The sequence below is a fragment of the Merops nubicus genome, unplaced genomic scaffold (genome assembly GCF_000691845.1).
Source record: "Merops nubicus isolate BGI_N331 unplaced genomic scaffold, ASM69184v1 scaffold2905, whole genome shotgun sequence".
NCBI classification, from domain to species: Eukaryota; Metazoa; Chordata; class Aves; order Coraciiformes; family Meropidae; genus Merops; species Merops nubicus.
In genome coordinates, this window is record NW_008607458.1 from 43,895 (window position 1) to 59,409 (window position 15,515).

Genomic DNA, 15,515 nt, shown 5'->3' on the forward strand with positions numbered 1-15,515 from the left:
ATCTCTGCAGAGAAGGAGACTTCACAACCTCTCTGGGCATCCTGTTCCAGGGCTCTATCATCCTCACAGGAAAGAATTTTTTCCTTGTGTTCAGATGGAACCTCCTGTGTTCCAGTTTGTGCCCATTGCCCCTTGTCCTGTCCCTGGGCACCACTGAAAAGAGTCTGTCTCCATCCTCTTTGACCCCTGCCCTTCAGGTATCGGTAAGCATTGAGAAGATCTCGTCTCAGTCTTCTCCAGGATAAAGAGCCCCAGGTCTTTCAACCTTTGCTCATCACAGAGATGAGATAGCAGGACAGACTTTTGGTAACAGGATGACTCCTTACAAAATTTTGAGGAGACACAAGTTTAATAATAGTGGTATAGAAGGGAGATGAGTTTCCTGTTTGAGTATCTGAATTTTGGTGAGGGGTGGTGGTGTGTTTTTTTTGTTTGTTTGTTTGTTTTGGTTTTGGGTTTTTTTTTTTTTTTTTTTTTTTTTTTTTTTTTTTTTTTTTTTTTTGTTTTTTGTTGTTGTTGTTGTTCCACATACTAGTTAGGGGAGAGCTTAAATTATGGAGAAAAAGGGTGTACTGAAAAACTGTGTGAAATAAAAATTAAGTTGGAAAATTAAATTAAATCTGTAGGTGGACAGACTTACCTGAAGAAGTGAGCTAAATTAGCACAATTTTTAAAAAGCTTATAGAATAACTTTCTTACTTTTAACATTGCTTTCTTTCTTTTAACACTTAATTGCAGGAACTCCACAGTGAGAATGACATCAAGCAGAGCAATGGTTCTAGCCCACTTCCAACTGATGCAGAAACACGCAGCCCTTCCCCAGTCTCAATCTCCAGCAGTGAGACTAGTAGCATTATGCAGAAGCTGAAAAAAATGCGGAGCAGGATGGATGAAAAGTAACTAATTTATTTTTTCTTATACAGAAGTTTACTGTTCTAATAGAATGAGTTGGTTTGGCCAGTGTTTGCACTAAAAATCAGAGGTATTGATTGGAAGCATTAATAGAACTTTATTAATCAGAAATATCTTAAAGGCTACAATTTTTACATGAATACTAAGATTCAGACATTGTTAGCTGGCAGATGATGTGGTCAAGCTTTTATTGTAGAAGATTGGTTTTAATATTTGGTACTTGATAGGATTGGTAAGAAAACACATCGTTTTAAGAGGTATTGGTGTTTGTACATATAAGGAACTTGGATGAGCTCCAGCTTGATGGTACCTCTGGTCACAGTTCCTCTTGCAGTAAGAGACCTGAAGTCAGGTGGTCAAAATGGTACCTGTATTTTGCGTCTCTTCTTTTATTTTAAAGGAGGAAAAATATAGGGAGTGGTACTCTGGGATTACAGTACCGATCTTAATCTTGAATTAAAGCATGAGTTATAAATAGCAATAGTCGTATGCAAAAAAACTAGTAATTGAGTTTGAGATCTGGCTCACAGAATGTGATTGAGCTTGTCAGACATGTGATTTCTACTTTACTATCCAGCTGTCAAATTTCAATTCTGAGTCCATTACAATCAGCTAGGGATGAGTTCTCTAAGTATTTTCTTAATTAATAGAGGTGGTATGTGTGTGAGAAGACAGGCTATTAATAAGACCTTTTACTCCTATGTGGTCCACAGTTTGGAAAAAAGTTGAAAATGGCTGTTAGTCTTCAGAGGAAATAATGGAGTTTATTTGCAGTTCCTGAGTCTGAAAACTAAGACTGAATCTCTTGATTTCACCTGTTAAACTGTTTTGAATAAAAAATTGTTTCTGCATTTTTTCAGCCTAGGAATTAGTCTGCACTAAACACCCAAAATGCTTTACCAGCATGTGCTCACTTGACTCCTTAAATTCTTATTTGAGACTAATCCATTAAAAGTCTGACCTTTGCCAGTTACTGCAAGAAATAGTCCTCTCTGAAACAATTTTTTTTTAACTTTTAACCAAAGTAGGTAATTATATTTTAGGCCCTATGGGTGATCTTTGTAATGTTTTTTATTTCTCTTGAGACTCCTAACACAGCTAAATAAAACATCAAAAAGCCAGCACTGCCATTTGTAAAGGCAAGCTGTCTATGACCCCTCAGCACCCTGTTTACTTGTAATTGTTTGAGAAGCACAGTTCCCAGACTTGCATGTATTTGTATATGGTGGAGATAAAAACATGTAGTAGTAAGTAAGGATTTGGTGTAAGTAGGAAACAAACAAAATGATGTTCTAGTTACGTGGTCTTCGTCTTCTAGTCTGAATTGATTGCTGTTTTATTCAAACACTTCTGGAAGGTTCTAGTAAACTGGACAGCCAAAATCACAAATTATTTCAAGATTCTGAAGTGTCATATTTCCAAAATTAAATTCTTGGCATTCCAAGTCAAGTGAAAACCACCCCATTGTTATGGCAGCAAATACTTTCATGAACTACATTTTGAGGTTATTAAATGTCTTAAGATTGGGAACTTGAAAAGCATACGTTCTGTAGGCCATGTTGACTTCTAGGGTTTCAAGAAAACAAGATTTTTTTTCTTCTGATGCTATTTTTTTTAAGCAGAGGGTCTTTATCTTATGTTTTTCTACCTGAAAATTTCAAATGGTGATACAAAAACTGAGTTACATCTTAGGAATTTTGAGATATAGTATTAATAGAGTATTAATACTGTAAGAAATGATAAATATACTTTTATATTCAAGAGGTCCTTTGTCACTTTTTTATTAGGTAGTTGTTTTTGTCAATATTGTTTTCAAAACCTTTTTTTCAAAGTGCCTTCATTTCTAAGCAATGCTTATGATGGCAGAGAGGAATTGCATATTAAGGAATAATTGTTGTTACTGTTACAAGGAATAGCAGTAGATACAAAGAGTGTTCCACCTTTGAAGATACTTTAATCATCGCTCCAAAATATTGCTCACCTGGAGAATACTTTTCAAAAGGTGGATAGCAGGATTTGAACTGAAACAATTGCTTTTAGTCGGAACAAGTGGAAATTGTCCATGACATATGTGGTTGTGTATTTTTGTTTTTATGGTTTTTTTTTAATTGCTATATATGTTCAAAGGCAGTAAGTAGTAGTTTGTGTAAACATAAATTATCCTCTAGAACTTGTTCTTCCTAATTGTGCAGCTTTTGCACAGCTTTTGCAGGTATTGCGATAGCGATAGCAGCGCTTATTGATTGAAAACCAGTGCTGACTTGGTATCATTTTTTTAATGTCCTTATCTGTAAAACACACAAGGATAATATTATATGTAATAGAGTAAGACATTTGGTTTGGGGTGTAATGATAGGAAGCTGCCATTTGAAGGGAATCAATCAAGTTGTGAGGTACAGCAACAGGAAAGAAGTTGAAAGATGAATGAAGAACAAAGGAAGTGGAGAAAGGCATTAGGAAAGCCTGCTGTGCTGGGTTTGCTGTGCTCCACAGCAAAGCAGAAAGCCTTTGGCTGGTTTACTTATGAGGCACCTCTAATATTTTTCTTCTGCTAAAAGGAGAATGAAAAAAATAGTTCTATGTTAGTTATGTGATGAATCTTTGTAGCCTGCATGTGAACAGGAGCATGCTCTGTCAAAGAGAATTAACCACCTTCCCATTGGCTTTCCTTGCATATGCAACTTTAATGATAATCTGTGCAATAGAAGAACAGATTAAATGCTTATTTTCTTTTGCTTTTCTTTAATATGCTTGTTAGCTTGTATTGTAGTTGACAGAGCTATATGGATAACGGTATATTTCTATAAATATAATAATTCATTAGGAATTAGCTTAAAATGGTAATTCATTAGGTATTGCCATTTTAAGCACAGCTGTAATTTTATGTAGATTAGAAAAATCAAGCAATTACCTTTCTGCAGTTAGTACTTGAAATGAAAGAGGCAGTATGTGAGTATTCTGAGACCAAGTCTGCACTTTGTTGCAAAAAATAAAATAGCAGCTAGAAGTTGATTTACAGGTATGTCTCAGACTTCTTCTGGAATCGCTCATATTTTAAAAATACATTATTTAATCTCTTTTTATTTTTTTGCCCTTTCACTGGTGTTTACCTTTGGAGAAATAATTTTACTGAGGTTTCACCAGGTGAATGAAAATGTGTTGGAAGCTTCAGACTAGTAAAGTTGTTCATATCACAAAGCCAGCATGCTCTTTAATGCTAATAATATACTATGTCAACAAGCAGAATAGCAGGAGTTGCAAAAAGATGAGGTTGAGATATTTTAACCAGTGCATTTGCATCAAAGTAGTAAAACTACTTGTAAAATTTGAAGAAAAATACAGCAATGTGACAGTAGCTTGTCTTTAAATAACAGAAAGCAAATTGTTGTAAGTGTGTGTATTCTATTACCTTCTGCTTAACAGTGTATAGTTTTTCTACTTCAGATGTCAGGTAATAACTATACAATGTTAAATGCAATTCATTTTAAAGTTCTTTGCTAGATGCTATCCTTTTCTTGTTCTTTCTGCCTTTTTTTGCTATCTTAGTTTTAAACTCTTCCTCCTTATTTTGTAGACACTGCTCTCCTGTTCACTACTTCTTCTCTGTCTTTACGTCTCACCACTGGGCTTCTCTCAGTGTCTGTTTTCCCAACCTCCACCCCAAATTCCAGCTGTATATCTACAACCAATTGGTCAGGTAACTGTATCTTTCTCAAGTGATAGACTCTTTGATAGAGCATGCTCTGTTCAGTCCTGGAAAGTCAAGAGGTCCTTCATCAGTGAATGCTTTTGACAGTTCCCTCCCTTTTTCCCCATCTTTATTAATGACATAGTGGGATTGGGTGCACCCTCAGCAGGTTTGTGGACAACACCAAGCTGAGTGGTGCAGTTGATTCAATTAGGGATGAGATGCCATCTGAAGGAACCTGGACAGGCTTCAGGAGTGGGCTTTTGTGAACTCCATGAAGTTCACCAAGGCCAAGTGCAAGGTCCTGCACCTGTGTTGGGACAATTCCCAGTATCAGTACAGGCTGAGGAATGGATTGAGAGCACATGAAGGGACTGAGAACAGCACAGCAGATGGGGACTTTGGAATGCTGGCAATCAAAAAATGGATTATGGGCTGGCAATGTGTGCTTGCAGCCCAGAAAGCCCAACTATATCCTGGGCCACAAAAATATTCAGAGGGCTGGAACCTCTCTGCTGTGAAGATAGGCTGAGAGAATTGGGGGTTTTCAGGTTTCTGAGGAGACCTTATTGTGTCTTTTCAATATATAAAGTGGGTTTACAAGAAAAACGGAGAGAGGCTTTTTTCCAGGGCCTGCAGTGATTGGGCAAAGGGTAATGATTTTAGACTAAGAGAGGGTAGCCCTAAATTAAATACAAGGAAGAAACTATGGTGTGGCTGGTGAGACACTGGAACAGGCTGCCCAGAGAGGTTGTGGATGTCCCTTCCACAGAAGTGTTCAAAGCCAAGTTGGATGGGGCTTTGAGCAAGCTGGTCTTGTAAAAGGTGACATAGCTCATGGCAGTGGGTTTGGCACTAGGTAATCATTAAGGTCCCTTCCAACCCAAACCAGTTTATGATTCTACTCTTTATTCCTACTGTGTTCTGAGTTGCAGATAGACAGTTTACTCTGCTCCCACTGTCTGGTCACTAGTTCAGAATAGCTGCTGAAACTGTCTAGTTTAGGCTTAAAGTCAGTGTAGCTTAGTTGTAAATGTACAAGTACAGGTTAGAGCATCAGGTTAATGCTTCCAAGTTAATATTTGAAATGCATGGATAAAATGTGTGCCGTTAGCACCACAGAAACAGTTAGACTTTGGAAGTTTGCTGGTGTAATCTGAGTGCTGCTGCTTCTTCTTAGCTTCCCCAGTTTTCCAGCTTCTTAGATGACACCTGCAGTTTTTGTATATTTTTTTTGCTGTGAAGGTGCTCCTGCTTTTGAGGATAAATGTGTACCCTTGGTGTTGCAACTGGAACCCTCTAGACTGTAGCAAATATTGAGGTAGTGTGCATACTACCTTGTGGCTCTGACCTTTTAAACCCCAGGGTCATAACAGGATCTGCGTCTTTATCCATGCTGCTTTAATCCTTCCTATAGGTTGAATGTTGGAATCCTTTTTCTCTCCCATCACTTCATTTGACTTACCTTTCTTACAAAATAGTCTTTGTGTGGTGATTTTTTTCATAGTCATTTAGTTAATTCTCCTTCTGTTTGTGGTCTTCTGGGTTAATTAATTTGAATCTGCTTTTAAGGAGCCCTGCTCTTTTGAGTCCATTTGTTTCAGCCTTTCTCTTTCATTTAATTTAACTGGACGTGCCTCCCTCAAAATCTAGTAAACTGTGAAGATCTAGACATTCTGATGAAATGAAACAGTGGGTGAAGGAAGAAGAAAAAGTTGCCTTTTTGCATCGAGATCATTGTAATAATGACCTCCATAAAAAGTTCCAAATATGTAATCTGCTAGACTAATTGGAACTGATGTGTGTGTGAAAACAAGAGGTGATAAATCAGATAGTGCTAGTGAAAGACACAACATAAAGCATGACTGTCCATGTCATGTTTGTAATGCAGTTACAAGTGGTACTCTGATTTCTTAGTGATCTTAACCTGTTGGTTTTGCCTAAGAGTAGATGATACTTGATATTTGTCTGTAGAAAGTGATAAAGCAATGCACATGGAATATGTCAGCTTGAAGCCAAAGTGTTCCAGAGACTCTGAGGTGCTTCTATTTTTCACCTGCTCCTGTTATGACCATAGGAAATAACATTGTGGGCATGTCCTACTGGTGTCTGAAACTTCTGTTTTGACATTGTAACGTGTCCACCTTTATCAGCATCTGTCTTAGAGAAGGACTTGCCTGAATCTTAACCTTTCTGATCAACTGCCAGCTCACTTTTCCAGGGAACAGAATGAACACTGGGTGAACAAATAAGAAATGTCCCTTTGCAGGTGAGACCTGCAGATTAGGCAGCTGGTCATTCTAGTCTCTGTAAATAAAAGGTATTTTTGAAACATGAGAGATTAAAAATCACAGATGAAATAATTATCTGCTTTGCAGCTTAAAAACTTTGATACTAGGTGCTCAGGATAGCTTGAAAACAACAAATTATAAAAGCATTTGCAAAGCAAAATATTGCAGGTCTTCGAAGACTGCCTTTTTGGCCAGCACACCTTCTGTACCAGTGGTGGACTCTCACTCTAGTTGCAAACAGTGTATTTTCTACAGAGTGATTCTGTGACAACTTAAAAAATTCAGTGTAGGAGATGGATGGATTTATAGACACTCTTCTCTAGATGTGGCATGTCAGAGGAAGTACGTGCAACTGATGTTGAACTTGCTTCCATTTACTGCCTTAAAGGTTAAATGCTATGGTCTCAGTTACTTCAATATTTAGAAAAAGGACCAGAGATACTGTTCTTAAAGAGCTGGCAAAGAGAACTAGTACACACACACGGACCTCTGCATACCTATGAAGTTCTGTAAGAATCCTCTTTTCTGAGGCTTCGTGAATCACCTAAGAAGTCAGTCAGAAAGAAAATATCTGCTAATTTTCAGCATGAGCTTTACTTTTTCTCTATTCTTAAACTAGCAGCCCAGATATGTTAGTAGCTGGGAAAAAAAGTCCTGCACGCTTATTCTCTTGATGCTGTCAGCTCAAAATCACCATTCCAGGTGTGGCAATCCATAGAGATGGGGCGTGAAGGGAGAAGAAAAAAAGCTCCAGTAATTCAGACCTATTAATACAGAATCATCTTGTTGTAACTATGTATTTGGAAAGAACTTTGTGACAGCTGGGGTTACAATTTTTCTGTCACTGAAATTAGCAAAATAAAAGGTTCATTTTTTCAAACAATCACGGCTTTCTGGAGGGTTCCAGTTTAATACCACAGGTACTTTGCATGTCCTGAAATTGGGTACTTATCCTGCTCATTTTAGTGAATAGTTAGTAGCATTTTTAATGATTTTGAAGAACTTTAAAATGTAAGCAGCATGTTTACAGTATGTTGTAGGCTTTACTTACTTCAAGGAAAAAAACCACCTATCTCCTTGTGGTTTTTTCCAGCAGCACATCAGAAGTCAGGAGATAGTATTTAGTGTGGATATTTTCCTAGGAAACAATTTGAATTGCCATCAATTCTGGGAATTGTGGCAATAGAGCTTTGGGACCTGTGAGAGCGGTTGGCAGTGTTTCCATTGTTGTCTTCTCTGCCTGTCAGGTTCCTAACCAAGCGAGAGCAGAAGCTGATGCAGCGCCGACAACACGCTGAAGAGTTGTTGGAATGGAAGCGCCGCCTGGATGCAGAGGAAGCAGAAATACGGCGCATAGAAAAGCAGGCCCTAGCTGCCTGGGACAAAGAGCTGCTCAAAACCAAAATTGCCAAGAAAGACCTGGGGGATCAGAGAACTGAGCCCAAAGGTAATAGAAAAAAGAGGGGAAGTGTTGCAAATTTGCTTAGTTTGCGATTGCTTAGTTTGCACCTTCTTTGTTTTTTGATGTTTTGATGATGGTTGTTCTTCTCCGGACAGTCTTAGAATATCCATTTCTGCGCTCTTTCCTGCTGTCTGTTGCTTTGGTCTTTTAGCCCTATTTTACACGTTAGATAAATGTGTGTGCCTCCTTTACTGTATGTCTTCTCAAGTGAACAGTACAGCATAGGCCCATCCGGTGTTTCTAGATATAATTTAAACTATATTTCTGCCTTTCAAAGTAAAAAAGCTGCATGACTTTTTTCTGTTTTTCTTTGGAACTTACTCCATTAAAACCATCTTCCCCTGTAATGCTGTTTGAGTATCTAACTTGTTAGCCTTATCGCTGTTGGTGAGGATGGCTCTTATCAGGGGCTGCTTTCCCTTTGTGTTTTCACAAAACTAAGAACACTTTTTTCCTTCCCTCTGTTGTTCATACAGTCTAACTGTTTGAAACCTGCAACTGTGCCGGAGTGTGTTAGGACGTAATTAGTATAAATGATGCTATTGTGAGGAAAAGTAAGTTCCCAAACGGTGGGAGCTACAGCTTTACTCTTCTTTCTTAAGTGGGCCACACTTTTAGCATGAAGCACAGAGAACTGGGAGAAGATAATGAAACTTCAGGAGTTGTTCTAGGAACAATCAATTTTCCTTTTTTTCCCACTTTGCTGAAAGCAGGCAGCATGTCCTTTGAAGGGGCAAAGGAAATTCAGAATTATGGCCTATTACACTTGCTACTGAAAACAGTCACATGGATATTAGGCATTGTAGGACATTTTAAAGATGATACATGTATGAGTCAGTAAATTCCAATGAACAAAAGTTCAGCATGAATACTGAATTCTCATCAACAGAAAATCCACTTGCTCTCTACTAATTCTATCTACCAGTAGGCATTGGAGCACAGCCCTGCTTCAGAAGGAGCTTTCCTTCTCCCCAGCCTTTGTTCAAATATTGAATAGTTCCCCATGACTGCCTCAGTATTGCTGTGACTCCTGCGGAATTTAGTAAACAGGAATATTGACAAACCCAGCTTATTATTTTACATGTTGCTAGTTGAGAGACTCATGATGAAATCATAACATTAAAATGTTTTCTGCAACTACTGTAGAGGAAGCAATCAATTCTAAATTCAAGATCTGGCTTGCAGATTATATGCTCCTCCATGACTTCTTCAGACTTAATAGTGACTCTTGCTGGTCAACCGGAAGGACAGGTTTACCTATAATAGTATTTCTGTTGTCTGGAAAATGTTAGAATGTCCTGAAAACCTCTTTATTTTAGATATTCAGCAGTCACTAAGAATATTTGGCCGCCTTAAATCATAGTTCTCTGGTAAACATGCTTGTTCTAGCTAAATATTCCACCCTTGCTGTCGAGATTACTGAAATGACAATGATTTGACATGTACTGGTAGCAGTTACTACTTTATAGGCAGGCAGCAGTATCTTTGGAGGCATGTAAATCAGTGCAAGTTCTTAACAGCTTTGTTTTTTTCTCTCATTACTCTGTCTCAGAAATGGCCAGTGAAGAGGAGTCTCCAGTGCCTTCTTGCTCTCATCTGAACAGTGAAAGCTCTATTCCAGAAGATCTTGGCAGTCCAGCTGCTGAGTCTTTCCCATCAGAGACTATGGGTCCTGCACAGCCAGAAAGCCCAGACCAGAGTACAACTAATGAAGAAGTTATTTGTTCCGAAGAGTTCAAGTCCTCTTCCTCACCTGGCAAACTCGTGAGCAAGCTTTTTATGTTTTATATATATATATCTCCTTACACTTATAAAAGGCTCCCAGAGAAGCAATATGTATAGCTGTCTCAGTTTTCAAAGCAGAGATTAAACTATTCTCTCCACTCCACATGACTGTGAATAAACGTTGTGATCAGATATGTTCTTTAAGTCTTGAGGAAATATTGCTTCAGCACAGAGTGTAGATATTTTTAAACTTGTGGGTGGCCTTGCAAAATGTTCGGTGTATGTCATATAGGTATGTAGTATTTAGTGGCAGAACACTGACCCAGTTTATGAGTGAATTAGCTGTAGACTAGCTTGTTACCATTGTAGGAATTCTTTGAGGCCTTGGAAACTATGCTCTGGTTTTCCGCTTTGCTTTATTTGCAGATAATGTACCCCAAAGTGTAGCTATGTGTTGGAGAAGCAGAGCTGTAATCTCATGCACAATCCTTTGGGTTTCAGATTATGAGCTGTTTGCCAGCCAATTCTGCCTTATTGTTCTGTTCTATTATTTCTGTTTGGTGAATGATTTTGTTAAGTTTCATCCTTATAACTCTGCCCTGTGCTCAATGAGACAGAGAATGCAGCATCTGTGGGGTGAAAGAACTGCTCACCTAGATGTACTATAAATACTTTCTCAGAAAGGTTGCTGAGAAAATAGTGAGCTAAAATGTCTAATATGTGCCAGCTCTTATGTTCAAAGTGTGTGAAAGGTTTATGGTAATATGTTGAAGCAGTGAGCAGCATTTTGGAAGAATATTTGCACTTAGAACTTTTTGCCTGGCCTCAGAGCAATAGTACTCTGGTTTACTAATTTGGAATGTCATCTTGCACCCTTTACATGATATGGTCCTTTTGATTTCCCAGATATATTTACTCGGAATTCCTATGGCCGTGGTTGTTACCAAATAAGATTACGTAAACTGTATTGAACACCTGTGAGTCAGAACCATGTCAGCTCATTTAGGTGGCCATAGAGTAGTCTTAAGGAGGTTTACTGAAGTCTAGGCTCAAAGTAAGCAGACAGCTATTGCTGCTTTTGGTATTTTTGTTTTATTGTTTAGAAAACTATCTTGATTCTTCTTAAGGTAGCTAGATAGGTACCACTGCTTATGAGATGTTCTCTAGTCATGCTGTTCTTTCCTTGTACTAGCTCCTGATGACAGTGATCTCTTACTTTCAAACTGAGCTTTGCAAGCAATTACTTAGTTGTCCTTTTCTCCTCCCATAGTCTCCTCCCAAAAACAGCATATCTGTATCAAAGCAAGATTCCACCAAAGGCAGCCACAGAACTGGAGGACAGCTGCGTTCACCTGTGAAGTCTCATCAGATATCTCAAAACTGGTCTGATGAATCTTTATCTGTGACACAGTCAGGTAAGTGTAATACCTGCTTGGGTTTAAATAGCTTTTCCTTTTAACAACTAAACCTGAAATTCCTGGAAATTGCCAAGGTTTGAGGTTCTGTGGGAATGTTTTCCCATGATGTAATTTGATCACTTCAGCTTAAGAAGATCTTAATATAAGCAGGTCTATATGTCATCTCTTCTTTTAGAAAGCAGTGCAGGTTCATGGAAACAGGCATGAAGAAGGTAAGAGGCAATAATTAAGGTGGTCCTAGAAATTTAAAAACACCGAGATTAGCTGTGCTTTTAACAGGTGGCACTGCTCCACTCCTCATGTGGTAGGTAGCAGCATGTGAATGTGATTGTCCTCCTCCTGGACACAAGCTGGCTCCAGAAGCAGCATAGCCCTGTTATCATGGCAGCGTGAGTGAGCCTGTGGGAACCTGCCCTGGCACGTGCAGAAGAACTGGATACTTCAGGACATAAGTTTTTGGTTTTGGAGGGGGTTTTGAATTGCATGCAGTAAAATTGGACCTAAGATTGCATTTTGTGTGCATAAAGTGCAAGTTCTACTGTATGGACTGTATACTTTTTTTTATACAATATCCAAGCTGCCTACCAGTAAACCCTGAGGGATTTTTTTATATCAGAGGTGAACTGGTACAGAGAGGTCCTTTCCCTGGTGTGCTCTTGCAGTCTGTTAGTCATGTGGATTCTGGGACTTCCTGAGCCACCATTCAGTGGGTCACCGTCATCAGCTCTGTTAAGCTGTGAAGTCAGTTTGAACCTTCCTGTGCTTTTATTCTCTGAAACATCTGATATTCCACCATGCAACTGATAACGGCATAATAAAATACTTATAAACACATGAGATAACATTTTCTCGCATTTTTTTAAAAAAAATCTTAATAATCTTCTATGTTCTTTTTTTTTTGTTAATTATGTATGTAAGTGCAATAGAAACAGTAATTTTGAGGCAGCTGCTGTGCTGGATAGAGAAATGAATACATAACACCTAGGTATTTGCACTGAGTAACTTGTGTTGGGATTCTGGTCAGAGAGCAATTTGCAAGATGGCAACTTGATAAAGTTATTTTCCAGTTCTGACTGAGCAACCACATAAGGAAGCCATTATGAAAAGTAGAGCAGGCAACGATAATCATGAAACTAAATTTTTGTAAAGTGAAGTATTTGCAATCTTTGATTTCAAATGCTGAAGAAAGGTATAAGAGATAGGAAGCCAATCAGGATGGTGCTGGTTTCACAATAAATCATTCCATTGTAAGGAGATAAATCTTCCAAGCTGCTGAGTAGTAGTGAAGTCATTGCTATGTCAGTCTGATGCATATGTAGACGAGATCGTCAAAGATGAAAGCATGTGCAGATCTTTCCCTTATGAGTAGATTAAGAAAAGCTATAATTACATATTGGTCACTCACTGTTTGGGAGGAGTTGTTAATTACAGTGGCATCCTAAAGTACTTCTGATTAGCAAGTGAGATTCCATTCTTTTTGTGCTAGGGTGGGGTTTTTTTTACATTTTCTAAATGGTTAACAGCAGTTGTTAGTGGAAAAAGAATACAGTAGTTTCATTGCATTTATTTGCTGCTGTTGATGATTAAATCCTCCATTATGGTGGTTTGTTGTCTTGAGAAATGAGACTGACTGTCAGAATGTCCAGCTGTTCCTGCTAGCTGACCAAATCATACTGGTGACTTACTGTCTACGATGTTCAGTAAAGCAGTTGGCATTTATGAGCATCTGAGCCTTTGGTCCAGAAAACATTGTAAGTTACACTGACAATTAGAAAAGCAAACCAGTGAAGATCCTTCTCTCAGGAGCTGCAGGTGTTGCTGTAGAAGAGGAAGTGGGACATCAGTCACAGGGAGGAGTTCCAGTAAGACTATGTCACATTAATGTTTTGAAGAGGCTTTGATACATAACTGTGGTAGCACCTATCTAGGACAAGGATCTTGTTTTGCACTGTGTTGGTATACATTTGAAACAAGAAACAAGTGGACATAACCAGGTGGGCAGAAAAGAATAGGTAATGGGATACTAAGGTAGTCTCTCTGCAAGGTCTTAGACACCAAGAGTTTTTTACAACAGAAACAGTGAAAGTAGCAGTTAGTGGTAGAATGGGATTATCATGCCAAGAATCGATCTAAGTGTTCCAATGGAAAGGAGAACATTATCAGGAGGACTGGAAGACCAGGTTGCAGGGAATTCTGGAGTCGGAAAGGAGTAGTGCAGGTCTTAGTAATTGCTAAGGGTAGTGGTAAAGAAAAAAAATGCTCAGGTGGAAAATAGCTTTGGTCAGTAACGGCACAATAGGAGGATCTGTAAAATTGAACTTGGAGCAAAAATATGCCAAGTAGGTTTCTATAAGCTACTATTGAGTAGTCTACCACATGTCTAAGCTCAATACTACCCCCATTCACTCTGAAAAAATTGTCATCCTGGGGCCTGACAACAGTGAAAAATCCTGCATTGTTCACATTGACTTTTTTTCCAGCTGTTGACCAGTCAGCTCTCCATTTCATAGATTAATTTAGTCTAGATGGCAGGAAATCTAAAGGGGCTAGAAATATAAAATTTTTTTTTTTTTTTTTTTTTTGGAGTCCACTGTTCCAGGTGATATTCTCATCAATGAAAAGTACCCTGTAGCTTGGAATTGTGACTGTAAACAAATACCTTTTTGGTCTGTGTCTTTTAAGTTGTCATATTTTTAAATATGTCAGAAAAAAATTAATTTCTGCAGCAGCTGACCTGATAAGCATTTAATGAGGCAGCTCAATTAAACGTGGGTGGTTCATGTGAACAAGTTTGGTAACAAGTTACTGTATGTATCAGAACCTTTCTCTTCTAAACTGAGATGCAACGCTCTTTCATACGTTACATAGTAGTGTTGTGCATCTGAGATCCCACTTGAAGAGCCTTGAGAGGTTAGTATTAACATGTTGGCATTAAATTCTTTGATATTTTGCTTGGATCATATTTTGTACTGAGTAAATGACTGTTTATTGCTTTGTGTAGAGCTGTTCTGTGAGGTGCAAGCTTACAAAGACTAAAACTAAACTTTTCCAGAAACCACATCCGATCAAAGTGACATTGAAGGGCGGATCAGGGCCCTGAAAGATGAACTGCGGAAAAGGAAGTCTGTGGTTTACCAGCTGAAAAAGGAGCAGAAGAAGAGACAAAAGGAGAGACTGAAGGCCCAGGAAGCCAGTTTGATCAAACAACTGGAGGTTAGCAACAGTAGGAAGAAGGACAAAGTTAAAGATTGTTAGCCTTGGAGAAATCATTCTAATATGGATATTGTTGGCAGAATATTGTATCAACAACTGTGAAAGTCACATTATTGTGACAGAAGTGTGGCTGTGTTCTGGCTATTTAACTGTTTTCAATAAAGAACCAGAGCCTTGAGGCAAAAATGCCATTCCCTTTTAAAATTTTTATCTTTAATGGGTTACTAGCAGCATTCATGGAGCTTATGTGTGTTTATAGACATTAGTATCCTAGCTTGGATTAAAGAGTGGTGCTCATGTCATTTGTTTTTGAAAATGGAAGTATTAAAATTTCTGGGATGCACAACTGTGGAGTGTTAGGAAGTTAAACAGATTGCTTTGCTGAGAGACCAAGAGTATCTTTTATTAATTTATTAGCTTTTGATTGCTGAATGTAGTCATGATTTAGTGCACTAACAGCCGTAACTGTTTTCCACTTGCAGTCATACGATGAGTTTATCAAGAAGACTGAAGCAGAGCTGAGCCGAGATCTGGAGGCATCACCAACAGCCAAACCTCAAATTAAAACTCCATCCTCAGCTGCTGCTGAAAAACCTAAGATCAAGGCACCACCACTCCATAGGTAACTGGTGTTTCTTTTTCTTTTGAGGTTATTCTGAAACTGTGCTAAATGCTGTTTTAGCAGAAACCATGGGTGCAAGGAAAGCTGGTAGCTATACTTCTTTAAAGCACTGGAGAGTGGCTGTTGACCTATTTGCTGGTCTCATGAGACCCAAGACAGATAAGATGTATTGTCCTTGTAATCT

The 15,515-nt window shown here is 38.4% G+C and overlaps 1 protein-coding gene across 1 annotated transcript in view; it reads left to right on the forward strand.

The window, feature by feature from the left end:
• CEP350 (centrosomal protein 350kDa) overlaps nucleotides 1-15,515 on the forward strand; it is a 61,636-nt gene that overhangs the window by 32,965 nt on the left and 13,156 nt on the right. The window contains 6 exon segments of the mRNA XM_008939927.1: nucleotides 739-896; nucleotides 8,139-8,338; nucleotides 9,906-10,117; nucleotides 11,349-11,493; nucleotides 14,549-14,709; nucleotides 15,192-15,331. Of these exon segments, the coding sequence (XP_008938175.1) occupies nucleotides 739-896; nucleotides 8,139-8,338; nucleotides 9,906-10,117; nucleotides 11,349-11,493; nucleotides 14,549-14,709; nucleotides 15,192-15,331 (1,016 nt within the window).